Source organism: Megascapheus bottae, chromosome 5, assembly GCF_031878675.1.
Source record: "Megascapheus bottae isolate mThoBot1 chromosome 5, mThoBot2.hap1, whole genome shotgun sequence".
In the NCBI taxonomy this organism is placed as follows: Eukaryota; Metazoa; Chordata; class Mammalia; order Rodentia; family Geomyidae; genus Megascapheus; species Megascapheus bottae.
The window spans coordinates 60347590-60361440 of NC_143513.1; the positions used below are offsets into that span (position 1 = coordinate 60347590).

The window sequence follows — 13851 nt, forward strand, 5'->3', positions numbered from 1 at the left end:
AAGTGGATGAAACTAGACCAAATCATGTTGAGTGAGGTAAGTCAAGACCAAAGGTTTCTAGAATTTTAAAGCAATACATCTCAACTTTTGTTTGGTGTTCCACTTATCATACATAGTCTGAGGGAAAGTTTCTATTCCCCCGAGACAGTTTTAGGACAGATTGTACTGAGACACTAAATGATGAAAGAGAAAGGCTCTGCTAAGTTTATAAAAATTGGTATAGCTGTCAGTCACATATTCTATAGCTAGAAATTCTATTCTAACTCTTCCAATGCTTTTAAAAGACTAGATTATTTATCATTTTAGAGCCACAAATGCCAGTTACTGTTAATTCAGTTACATAAAGTTCATCTAAACACCTATTGTTTACAGTATTCTCAATAATTACACTCAGCGATTACATTTTTTTGTTCAGGATTGGAGTGTTAACCAATACCAAAATACATTACTTCACCAGACAGTACAAAAAATTAACAAGAAATCCGTAATACCAGAAATGATGAAAGACTAATGGGCCATGTGTGCATTAGAATGTATGAATGATCAAAAAGTCTGTCTAGTATTTGAAATTTAAAAAAAAATGAGTTTTCCATGTTAGAGTTTTAACCATTTCCTGAGGTCTCCGTGGACTACATAAGCAAGAGAAATGGGAATTCAGAAGAAATTATAATTCATACTTGGGAGTTTACTGGTATTGTAAAAGCCAGTGTCAGTTCTAAAGAAAGGTCCTCATTCAGTTGGGCATGGCACAGTGGCTCATGCCTGTAATCCTAGCTACTCAGGAAGCTGAGATCTGAGGATCAAGGTTCAAAGCCAGCCAGGCACAAAAGGACCTGAGACTCTTATCTCCAACTAACCCTAGAAAATGGGAAGTTGGGCTTGGCTCATGGTAGGGTGGTAGCCTTGAGCTGAAGAGCTCAGGGACAATACCGAGCCCCAGGGGTAGGGTAGCAGCCTTGAGGTGAAGAGCTCAAGGAGAGTGCCAGGCCAAGTTCAATCCCCAAACCCACCAAAAAAAAAAAAAAAAGAAAAAGAAAAAAAAATAAAAGGTCCTCATTCACCTGGTGTGGAGGCTCAAGCCTGTAATCCTAGCTACTTAGGAAGCTGAGATCTGAGGATCGTGGTTCAAAGCCAGCCTGGGCACTAAAGACTCTTATCTCCATTTAACCACTAGAAAAATGGGAAGTGGGGTTGTAGCTCCAGGGGTAGGGCGGGAGCCTTGAGCTGAAGAAATAGGGACAGAGCCGAGGCCCAGAGTTCAAGCCACATGACCCACAAAAAAAAAAAAAAAAGAAAGGTCCTCATTCATAGATAAAGCACCTTGAACGTTAAAGTTACTTTGTGATAGCAGTCAAACTCTATGACTGATATTTACCCTTGGATATATCCCTTTCCTTATCAGCTAGCCTCAAGAACTCTTGAACTCTTCTTGTTCTTGCTACTTTCTGGGCTTACAGCTGACCTAGAATCCTTTCCCATCTTGACTGGGAAGTCAAAGGGTCTACTGCTAGAGGAACCTCTGTGTTGCTCACACCAGTGTTCTCTTCCTCCTCCTGCTGTGATCTCACTCAGCCTTTCTCTTCTAGGATGACGTACTAAAACAGGCCTTCTGATAGAGGTTATGATGGAGCTTTTGTGGATTATCTCACATATGGCTATTACTTACACTACTTTTATACCGAAGTAGAATTTAGGGAGAATTAGCAAAAATTTCTTAGAATGAGCCCTGAGGATTAGCATGATACATATTGCAGTCAGATAGCCAGCAGGTAGAACAATCAAGGATCTAGGATCTGGTCTTAAAGGATTTACAGCACTTTATTTCTTTGACATGATCTCTGTTCGGCACAGGCTGGCCTTAAATTTGGCACAGGCTGGCCTTAAATTTTAAATCCTCTTGTCTCAGCTTCCCAAGTGTTAATATAGGCTCTTTCTTTTAACTTGTAGATAAGAATAAGATGATTTTATTCAAGGAGTTTTCTAATATAGTATGTATCTATCCAATCACTCAACTATTGAAAGTTGAGCCAGTAGAATTGTGAAATTTTAGAGAGAAAATTCAGCTACTTCAATAAACTGAATTAATTAAGTAATTCAGTGGTATAAAAATCAATAGGTAAACATTTGCCTTGTTAACTCAGAGATAGATTAAAATTTACTTATAATATTTTAAGAATTCATTATCATATTTAAAATAATAGCATTTTTCAAAACAGAACAAAAAGAAAAGGCCTGATTTAATGTGCTTGTTTTGTGTGGTTTTCTGCCTAAGGGTTTCATGCAAACATTTTATAGAACACATATGCCCGTGTATATTATGTGCAAATAACTGGCTAGTGTAACTTTTTTTAACCAATAAAACTCTGATGATTAGAGTACGATAGGCAACCTAACTTGGCCTCAGGAGGTACCAATCCTTATTTACAAGAACTTATGGTAAATCATCTTGAATTATAAAATTATAATTATAAAATGTGTACTACATATGAAAACCTACTTTCAGAACAACTGAGAGAATCCACACATTTAGAACAGAGCTTGATGTATAAAAAATGCTCAGTAGAAGCCATCTAATACTATATTTGTATATGCAAAATACAGAATTCCAACAATTTAAATACTACAAGTCAATATACCTACACTTGTTTGTAGCCTTGGAGGGATGGGCTACTCTGGCTTAGACTCCCTTACTGGCTTCATATGGAGCTTATAACTAGATACAATATTCCTAATTTGGTCCTACATAATCCAGTTGCTGTCAATTCTCAGGTCTTCCTGCCAGTCTAGATGCCTTTGTATCTATCTGTCTGCTACCCCCTCATCTGAAATACCTTCTCTAACCTTACTCCTTTCTTCATTTCTTTTTCTGTTCAAATATCATTACAGACAGATCATTTCCCAAATTTTTTCTGCAAATAAATCTTTCCTTTCCCCTTTTATCTTTCCCTCCTTCACTACTTTCTTTTTCTTTATATTCATAAATCATTGCTGGTCATCAGATTATCTAAACTCAAGTTCTTTGAAGAGGCTACATCCATAATTAAAGATCCTGCAGACTGCTTAAACTTACATGACGAAAAGATTGTGTGACTATGAGGAGATGGAATGCTGTATGTCAACAACCAGAAATACCCAGTTATGGTAGTACATATCTCTTCTTGAGGATTTCAGGGTAGACAGGACAGGCATGGCCAACATGTCCAGCTTATCAAATGGTACAGTCTTGCTAACTTTTTGCCTAGGTTAGCTTTTTCTCGCAAGTAGTGAAGACTACAGGTATGAGCCTATTAGGTGTTAAAACTCCCTTGTGTATAGTCACTAAATTGAGAGAACAAAATATTTTCTTGTTGTTTTTAAGAGCAGAGATTCACTTTGCAGTGTACAGCTTTGATATAGCTATCCACTCATGGCAAATAAAAATTACAGAGGTCATTTTTTGGGGGGGGAACTCAGGCTCCTGAGCTGAGTCTGGACAATCCAGATGAAAATACAAAATGAGATCTCCTACACTAAAATTCTATATTGTGAAACCCAAACTAGGCTATCTGACCTTGTGAGAAATCAAGAGACCACAGCCAAGTTTCCTACATGGGGCACTTTCAGTCAGCATGATCAAAAGTTACCTCTGCTTAATCCTTATAGAAAAGTAACCTGACCTCCAGGTGTGGTGGCTCACACCTGTAATCCTAGCTACTCAGGAGGCTGAGAGCTGAGGATCACAGTTCAAAGCCAGCCTGGGCACAAAAAGACCTGAGAATCTTTATTTCCAATAATCTCTAGAAAATGGCAAGTGGGGCTTGGCTCCCAGGTAGGGCAGTAGTCTTGAGCTCAGCTCATGGACAGAGCCCAGGCTGAGTTCAAGTCCCATGACCCTCCCCCACCACACACACACTCTAAAAAAAAAAAAAAAAACACCTGACCTTAAGCAACCAGTTATTCTTCTGTAGTCACCTGTCCTGCCTTCCTGAGTAAATAACAAAAAGGACAAATTTACTTGTATTCTTTGGCTTTGTTTTCTTCAGCCCTTCTCTGCCTGTAAAACCAAACTCCCAAAATGGAACGAATTGTTATAACATAAAGTCACTCACTATCGTTACAAAATGTTATAATTTTATTGACTGTGTCATCATTTGACCAGGTGAATGCAAAGCCATAAGCCAGAATCTTGTTTTGTTTATGGTGCTGGGCAGAGAAAGAAATGAAGGGAATCTTGTGCCTCACCTTGGTCACACTTTTCAACCTTCATATAAGCAAAGGAATAAATAAACTGTTTCCTCCAGACATACTTTGGTGCTTGGAGGAAGAGGATCAAATCACAAATTAAAAAAAAATAGGGTATCAGACTGTAAAGAAAACCACCTCCCAGAGGTGCAACTTTGGAAACTTTATGGGGCATCATGGCTTTTTATACAAAAGGCCAGTCCTAACTTTGAGATCAAGTAGATCAATAGAATGGCTGTATACAGTTCTTTACTTCAAGAATGAACATAAAATCATCAATGCACAATTTAACAACTTGTTTAAAGAGTCATAGCCAGCAAAATCATTGTTCATTTATGTTATATCATTAGTATTGATTTTATAAAGCTTACACACAAAGGTACATTATCTAGGATACCTGTATAACTCTTGCTTACTAAGTGTGTAGCTTTTGTTTCCTCATTTTAAAAAGTGTGTGAAATTAACTATCTCATAGGGATGTTTTGAAAAAAATAAGAGACACATAAAAATGCTTACCATACTGTCTAGCGTGTAGGAAGTGTTTAATACATGCCAAGTGTTCATTGAGCCATTTTGAACCTAGTGTTTGCAACTTTCTTTTGATAATTATATATCCTTCTCCCCTTTGGTATATTAGCAGGGTACATGGTTACCCAACAAAGGGCTGTATCTGTCACCTCTGGATTTCTCAGGTCTGAATTTCTAGTCCAAGGGTGATGAGTAGGATAGACTGGTATGCAACACCCTGGGAAGGCAGGTGCTGGCCCCCAGGCTCTCTTTGTCTCAGGCTGGGGACTGAGCGTGGGAGAAAGGACTGCTGACCAGATGATGTAAACTACATTCTGAGAAGAATTCAGCAAAGAAGGAGCTGAAATTCTGGAGCACTCACTCTGCCTCTTCCCGTTCTCCTTCCCAACACCGCTCACTTGCTGGAGGTTTAAGATGTACAAGAAAAGCAAACTTCTGTTTTGTTTAAGCTCTAATCACTCTAGTTTTGTAAAAGTAGAGACATTTATCTAATATCAGTTAGCTATGTTTTCTCAGTATTAATGATAGAAGTTCACAGTAAAAGCATCTAGATATGGATGGGTCATTTCTTCCTGTACCGCTGATTATTTATTTGATGTTACATCCTTGTTAAATGACAGTTGCTCTCTCCCAAATCTGCAATATGTTAGTAGTTACTGGTTTCTAAGGACTCACTCCTGGATGGGGACACAATTCCATCCTTCAAAGAAGGGGATGGGGAAGATAAGTATCAGGGCACAGAATGGGTAGAGATGGAAGCTGAAGGTCTCTTGGCAGTGTCAACGTACCAGCCTGAGGTAGTTCTGTAGCATCGGGAGAGGAATCATGGATGCATATGTCACACTACTAAGGCAGCCTTCTTGGGGACCTAAAAGAAATGAATTCACAGAAGGAAAGTTGGCGCTTCCTTGTTAAATATTCATAAACAAAGCACAACAGAATCTGAGAGCGGCAGAAGGGGAAAGATCCAGTGGTGATGCTCCCCTCCTTTTCCTGGGAATCCAGGGGATAGAAATAGGCTACCCAAGATGCTCCCATGAACCACCTAAGCCATGATGAAAGCAAAGCCTCTGCTGACCCTGAAACAGATCCAAATAGGGACAGATTGGGGTTGTGTCAGTGACCCAAAACCAGATGACAGAACTCACCAAAGTGGGTATAATAAAGGGTCCCTTCCAAGCTGGGCTTTCCTTGGGCTACCAATTACTGGGTGCCTTCCTTCCGTCTGTTTTCTAACCCATGCTCTTCATCAGGAAGCAAATAGACCAGACTTCAAATATCATAAGATGGTCTGCCCAGACAGGAGATCTGCTTGTGACTTCTACCAATCCATCAGTAGCTAAGAGGCTTGCTTCTACTTCCTAGATTCCTTACTCTTACTTTCAAATTAAGTTTGCCACTGTTCCCACTTCTGCCTCATAATGCTTTATTTTGTAGAGAGAAAGAACTTAACCTTAGAATAAAATAAAATGGTATTTTTGTGGATTTTGTGCATAGCACTGACATGTGGCCATGTAGCATTAGGGTGGCATTGGCTTTGTGAAAATACAGTGGTATTTGTACTGCACCCTCACAGTCACAGCTAGGGCCTCCAGATTTCAACCCCAACTCTATGGTTGCTGTCTTATAGCTGGGTTCAATACCTTATTGTCCACAAGCAAACATTATCGTAGATAAATCCAGGTCCACAGAATAATATAGCCCTGGCCAATGTTAATAAACAAGTCAATGGTCTCCCTTTAGGACCCCAGTCTACCCCAACTAATGTCCCCCTCTCAATACCACTGAACATAAAGGAATTTTCTAAATATTTTTTCAGACTAAATATTTTTTCACAGTCCAGCCTCAGGTATGGAAAACACATGAAGTCAGTAATGCTTTAGAAACCAGGATCCAAAATTAAGTATAGTTATGTTTTCCAGATAGTAGGTATTGTTTCTAATGAGGGATATAAATCATCATCAGGACCAGAGACAAGGCTTCTGCTTTTAGCTCCCTGCAATCAAATGTTTCAGGAAACATCAGGAGTCACATGTGTGTGGCTGGAAGACAAAGATCTGAGGTATAGGAAATGTAAAACACATGGAGCATCACCTGGGTGAGGAACTAATTACCTGACAAAAGCACGGTGACCTGTTCCACTTTTGCCTTCCTCACAAAGTCCCATGGGGACTGGCTGAAGCTCTGACCAGTTGACCATGGCATATTTCCTAGTTCAAAATAAGATGAAGTAAAATGTTAAGGACAACTTAAAAGCCTAGGTTTTCATAAAAATACAGGCTCTTTTTTTATTTGTGGGGACACTCAGGACTCCATGGTCTATATCATGACAGGATCACACAGAACCCATAAAGGGTGGCACAAGGGTGATAAACTGCCTACAGAATTTTTTGTTGCAACTCAAAAGGGTTAATGTCTCAAAACTAGTCCATGATTCTTCAAATGTCTGTTTCACAAGGTCCAAGCACCTTTTTTTTTTTTAAATCAAAGCTAGTATGCTTTAATCTCTGTGGCCCTAACAAATTTTAGATTCCAGGCAGGGAGGGGATAACTCAGGTGCTAAGAATCATGGAAGCTCCTCCCAGTCCATTTGAGACAGTGGCTCACTTAGTGGCACAGGCTGGTCATAAGCTTGCTGTACAGTACACACTGGCCTTCAACTCATGAGCCTCTTGCCTCAGCTTTGTGCATGTGAGCATGTAGCATACCCAGCTGAGAACCATGATTGCCACTGTGTGGGGAAAAAAAGTGTGCCTGGTAATCATTTGTGAATTCTTTCTCTAATTTTAATTTAAAATTGCATAACAGTCCAATAAAAATAATACTTTTACTAGTATACCAAAGGCCCATAAATGTATCCAGTTTCTCTAAAGCTTTTGGAGATATAGAGAGAGACAGAGAGGCACAGAGACAGACAGACAGACAGACAGACAGACAGACAGACAGACAGACAGACAGAGAGGGAAGCAATGGCCCATGTCTGTGATCCTAGCTACTCAGGAGGCTGAGATCTGAGGATCAAGGTTCAAAGCCAGCCTGGGCACAACAGGACCTGAGACTCTTATCACAAATTAGCCTCTAGAAAATGGGAAGTGGGGCTTGGCTCAAGGGTAGGGTGGGAGCTTTGAGCTGAAGAGCTCAGGGACAATGCCTAAGCCAAGTTCAAGCCAGTTCAAGGGGGGGTGGTGAGAGCAAGCTTGCACGATAATCAGATAGAAACTGTGGTAGAAACTGATATGCTGAAGGCTTGCCTTTTTCTTATGCTTCACCATTCCTTTCCAACCTGGTGCTACTAAAAGTGCACAAGCTTTCCTCTCAATGAACTGACTGCTCTGAGCCTTAGCTGTATACCTCAGCAAGTCCTCTATTATCTAGTTAGCTGTACAATGAGGCTTTGGTAAGGACTGTTCATAAAGTACCCAGCATAGACCTAGCAAAGAAAATGCCCCATAGACCTTACTTCTCCTGGTCCAAGAGGGAAATCACTAACCAGGGACAAATAACGCTTACAGAACATGTATTGTGCTCAGTAGGCAACAAATGGTATCTTCCCAAATACAATTTTGGAAGTCTATTTTATGCTATCAAGCAGAAACCAAGAGTTTTCACTCTAACCCATCCTGTGTAGGAACTCTAAATGCATCTTCACTAAAACATGTCTTCCAGCTCCCCTTCATCAGGACACTCATCCTGGAGGTAAGGTGATAATGCACTGCAGGCTTGGCTCAGCCTGAAGGCAGATTTGGAGAGACGTTCACGATCTGTGCATTAGAACAAGCAGCTGTGTGTGTGGTTTGTTTCTTGCATTTATTTAGAATAGCAAGTATAATCACAAAGCCTCATCAAAGGCTTTCAGGCTCTTTATTCTCTACTATTATTTGAGGCATAAAAGCATTTTTATATTAACAGGCTGCATTATGTAATGGCTACATTGTGAGTACTCAGCTGCCACATGTGAGCTTTGAATGTGTTTAATCAATGAACTATTGATAAAGGTTATAAAACCCACAAACATAAATGAATTCAGACACGGAACGTTCCCTTCATTATAGGATGGTGGATACCTAGAGTGATTGCTCGTATGCTGCTTGCACCAAGGCCAATGTTGGAGTCAGTGGTGTTATTAAGTGTCACATCTTCCAGACTCCACCATCCATCAGCAGAGATTGCTTGGAAGTGATTTGTCAGCGCTTGACTCACTGCCTTAGAAAAATCATCCCATGATGTCTGTTTGCGGATATTTAAAGTGCATATTGTGTTCTCACACGCCAAGTCATCCGAGCCATCATTGCCTGGTGGAATCTCACCCACAGAAATCCTTAAGGGTATTTTAAGAGCATCTGTTAGAAGAATACAAGAAATATTCATTTAAAAAGATTTGGCAGGAATAAAATAACCCCAGAGAAGTTATTATACAAAATAAACAGATTTGGCTATATTAAAAACAAAACAAAGGGCTAAGCATGGTGGTGTATGCCTTCACGGTCTGCCAGGGTCCATGTACTGAGACTTTCTGTCTTGAAACCACCAAATAAATAAATGAATGAGTAAATAAATGAGAGAAAAACATGGGAAGGGGGAACAATGTGCAAGAAGTAATGTACTCACTACTTTATGAATTGAATCTTTTTAAAAATGGAGTAAACTTTGCTCTCCCAATCTTTTCTCACTTTCTTTAAGGGTGGGTATTATATGATCTGTTTCTATCATTGTATCTTTTAGTCTTTTTAATTTCATTGACTCCTCCTTCCTTTCATTAAGATTCCCAAGTCATTAAATGAAAACTTCTAAGCAAACTAGAGCCCTTCCTTAACTAACTTTCCTATATTATCTTTACCTTTATAGACAAGATCATGAGCAAGTCAGTTCTCACTAATCTGGGTCAGTAAGTTTAAGACATGTTTCTTTTGCAAAATGGAAGGATGCACACAAATTATTATAAAGAGTAAATAAAATTAATTTGTAATGAAGTCAACACACTATTTGATAATAGTAATCAGTATATCAGCAATTTTCTTTTTATGTTGTTGGGAATCTGAAATCCAGCGTTTAGCACATGCTCATCAAGGGCACTACCACTGAACTACAACCTCAGCCTAAAAGCAGAACCATCTTTCTCTGCAACACCTCTCAGTGGCTCCACTGGGGCAGCAATACCCCATGTACTTCTAATTCTCATGCATTAAATCATATGTTTATTAAGAATTTGTTAGTGTTTGGTCACAAATCTCCTATGTCTCTTGAACTCATTACTATAATTAGTGAACTTAATAAAATTCTGTAACATCAACTTTAAAATAAAATTAAAAAAATAATAAGGGCTGGGAGTTTGGCCTATTGGTAGAGTGCTTGCCTATCATGCACAAAGACCCAGGTTCGAGTTCTTGGTACCACACACAGAGAAAAGCCAGAAGTGGTGCTCTGGTTCAAGTGGTAGAGCACTAGCCTTGAAGAAAGGCTCTGAGTTCAGTCCCTAGGACTGGCAAAAAAAAAAAAAAAACATGTGTAGGATGGTCTTAGCAGAGGATCACAATGGCTCAATACCATGAGCATACGACCATATAAAATACTTATCAAAACTCCAAGAACCTGAAACAAAATTTTTTTTTATTGTACTGTGAGTAGGTATTTTTTAAATTCATTTTCCCTCTTTGGTTTGTTCCTGTTGCCACTGTTATTTCTGTACCCTTTGTATATTATATAAGTTTGTCTGCCTTGGGGAAGGGAAGGGGAATCACAGAAAAGGTAAGACAAAAAGTGAATCAATGCAACAGTGATAACTCACTAAACATTATGTTGGAAATTAATTTTCCAACTTATGGGGCTGGGGCAGGGATTGGAAGGGGGAAAGTGGGAGAATGAGAGAGGGGGTAACAGTGTTTAAAAAGAAATATACTCATTACCTGACTTATGTAACTGCAATCCTTCCGTATATCATCTTTCCAAAAAAGGTAACATCAACTTTATAATAAAATTTCAAAAAAGCAAGGGCTGGGAATTTGGCCTAGTGGTAGAGTTCTTGCCTAGCATGCATGAAGACCCGGGTTCGATTCCCGGTACCACATACATAGAAAAAAATCTGAAAGTGGTGCTATGACTCAAGTGGTGGAGCATTAACCTTGAGAAAGCCCAAGGAAAGTGTTCAGGCCCTGAGTTCAAGCCCCAGGACTGGAAAAAAAAATTTTTAAAGAAAAGTAACGTCAGGTTCCATCAGTTTATGGATTTAAAAAAAATAAATTTCAATTTAAATTAAAAACAGTGACACAGGAATAAACCAAATGGCTGAAGAAGGGCACAAAAACCTCCACAATCAGTACAATAAAAAAAATTTAGGCTGCATGGTTTCCCTCATTTGTAATAATTAAAATGTACCTACAAATCTACAAATAAATTAAATGGATAGTAAAAAGAAAAAAACAAGTACGTTTGGACATGATTAATTAAACAGCACTCTAAACATTTACAGTGAGAACAAAGGAAGATATTCTTAGGAGAGGATCACAAGGGCTTCATTCCCTATGTTTGAGCATATGACAATATAAAATGATGTTTATTGAATTTTTACTCTTAAACTAAGTTGAGTACTTTAGAGACATTCAATGCAGTTGCTTAGAAATCCCATCTATTAAGTATGTGAAAACTATACAAACTTAGGAAAAAGGAATGTAACTGTAACCCCTCTATATATTATTTGAACAATAAAAAAATAATAAAATAAAAAATAATAAACAAGGAGTATTCTCTAGACACTACTTATTATGGTTTTTTTTTTTTGCAAGTCCTGGGCTTGGGCTCAGGGCATCGAGCACTGTCCTTGGGTTTTTGTTTTTTTTTTCTCAAGGCGAGAGCTCTACCACTTGAGCTGTAGCACCACTTCTGGCTTTTTTCTATGTATGTGGTACTGAGGAATCGAACATGAGTCTTCATGCATCCTAGGCAAGCACTCTACATCACTAGGCCAAATTCCCGGTCCCTCTAGACACTACTTTTAGCTTGCCTTGCAAGTATGTTTAAATGTTCAAACATTAGAAATCATGGAGCAGATGTAGTAAAAGTGTGGTTTACTCAAAGACATGGAATTTCAGTTAGCAAAACCACACTGAAAACCTTATAAAAGTTGGTGAGAGAATTATTATTATGATTTAGTACCGAAATGAAGTGTTTTGTGATATGTCTTTGAATGATCCTTGTGTATAATGGCCTTTTCCTTCAGTAAAGTGTTGCTTCATTTCCCAATTGTCAATTCTGTTATCATAGAATCTGACATTAGTGACCTCCTGGCACATTGATGGAGTCTTACTGGGTTTCCTATAGCTCAGATGTGGCTTTTTCCTTTCATATTTTTCCTTTGCTGGTCCCTCTACTTCTTCCAGAGTTTCTAATAGCAAGGTTTCAGAATTATTGTTTTTCTGTGTTCACACCCTTAGTGATATCAAGTTCCATGCCTTTTAAATATCATCGACTAACTACCGAGTCTCAAAATCTTACATCCAGTTCGTCCTCATCTGAACATTTTCCTGCTGCTTTGGTGCAGATGGTCTCACAGGCATTTCCAATTCATACATCTAAAACCATAGTCCTGCTCATCATTAGAGAAGACTGCATCAACCCTGACAGCTTTCACTTTTGCTGGTGATGGCAACCTCATCCTGCCAGATACTCAGGCTGAACATGCATTTATCCATTATTCCCTCACTCTTATGCTTCTCCTACCCATCAGGAAGTTCTGGTAAGCCTCCATTTTGCATCTTCAGAGCTTAATTACTCCTCACTACACCTCATCGGCTACAATCCTACTGTAAGATATCACACCTTCTCGCACATGGTATTCTAGTCATGTCCTCAGGGATGGCAATGATTCTGCCCATGACCTTGTTGGTCAAATGGGTAGTGATTGTTAAAACACATATCATCCTAATCACCACTGTGACTGCTTTAAGTCTTCACAATGATTTATAATTTCTAGAGAGATCAGGATTCCACCCAAGCCTGTTTTCCTATTTGCTTCCCATGCTCAGTCAAACCAAATAATTTTGCCCATCTTAAAGGTCCTCAGACATCTCAGGTACCTCCAACCTTAAGGACTCTTTCCTCTTGATAGTCCAACTGAAAACACTACCTGAAACACTTAAACATCATCCCTACTCATTTCCTTCAAGCTTGCTTAAACGTTTTACCAGTAAGGCTACCTCAACGACCATTTAAAACTGCACACGTCCTTACTCACAGTGCCTCTTAGGCACTGTCATGGCTCATCTCACCACTTCACAATATCATCTGTAGAGAATTATTTCTTACATTTAATGTTCATTTCCTGTCTTGCAGCGTTTGAATAGGAGCTTTGTGATGTATCTGATGTATCCCATGTGGCTAAGGTAGTCACTGGCACATTCAAGAGCTCAGTACTTATCTGCTGAATGCATACATGAAAGGGTCGGATTCTATAAGTGTTTCCTCCTACCTCTCCCTGTAATTCATGGTTTAAAACAATCAGCTCCTGCTCACAGAGCTACAAGAAATTTGTCTCCCTCTAACTCATAACTTCCTATTTGTCAAATGGAAATAACACTACATTTTAAATGTCACCCTTACCTACTTCTCTCATGAAGTTTCTATGCTTAGTCCTGTTTACATTATTCCTTTCTGAATTTTCTTCCTATTGAAGTCGTCTAATTTTTTTTTTGGGGGGGGGCTCACTGTTGCTCTCTCTTTTCTGTCCTTAAGGTTTAGGTTTCTCTGGGCTTGGCCCTTACCCTTCATATCACTGTTGGCTAACAACACATGGAAAACTTGACACAATCATGCTCCTCTTTCTCCAGGCCCAATCTCAGGTCTAGATAGTTCAGACCATCTTCTCTATTTGATAATAGTCATAGTCCCTTCTCCTCTAGGACATTCTACAAAAGGAATTATTTCTTCATTACTCATCTCTCATTTCCTCATTTACTGGACAACACGCAAGATTAAGCCCAAATTTATCCACAGGATTGAGCTAAAAGGAAGTCAAGGCCTTTTACGACCTGACCCTGGGCTATATTTCCACTCAACTTCTTCCTTTTCCCTGTTCGGCAGATGGTTGTGCCTCCAGGTCCTTGTTGGCTC

General features: G+C 39.1%; 1 protein-coding gene across 3 annotated transcripts in view; it reads right to left on the reverse strand.

The window, feature by feature from the left end:
* Positions 1-13851, reverse strand: part of Cttnbp2 (cortactin binding protein 2) — a 129345-nt gene that overhangs the window by 28914 nt on the left and 86580 nt on the right. For all 3 annotated transcript variants that reach the window (XR_016535547.1, XM_090333199.1, XM_090333200.1), the window contains 3 exons: positions 8814-9089; positions 6864-6959; positions 5538-5617 (listed from right to left, as the gene is read on the reverse strand). Coding sequence is in view for 2 of the 3 variants with exons in the window: in XM_090333199.1 (XP_090189325.1) it covers positions 5538-5617; positions 6864-6959; positions 8814-9089 (452 nt within the window). In the remaining variant the exon portion in view is untranslated. The remainder of the gene's footprint in view (positions 1-5537; positions 5618-6863; positions 6960-8813; positions 9090-13851) is intronic.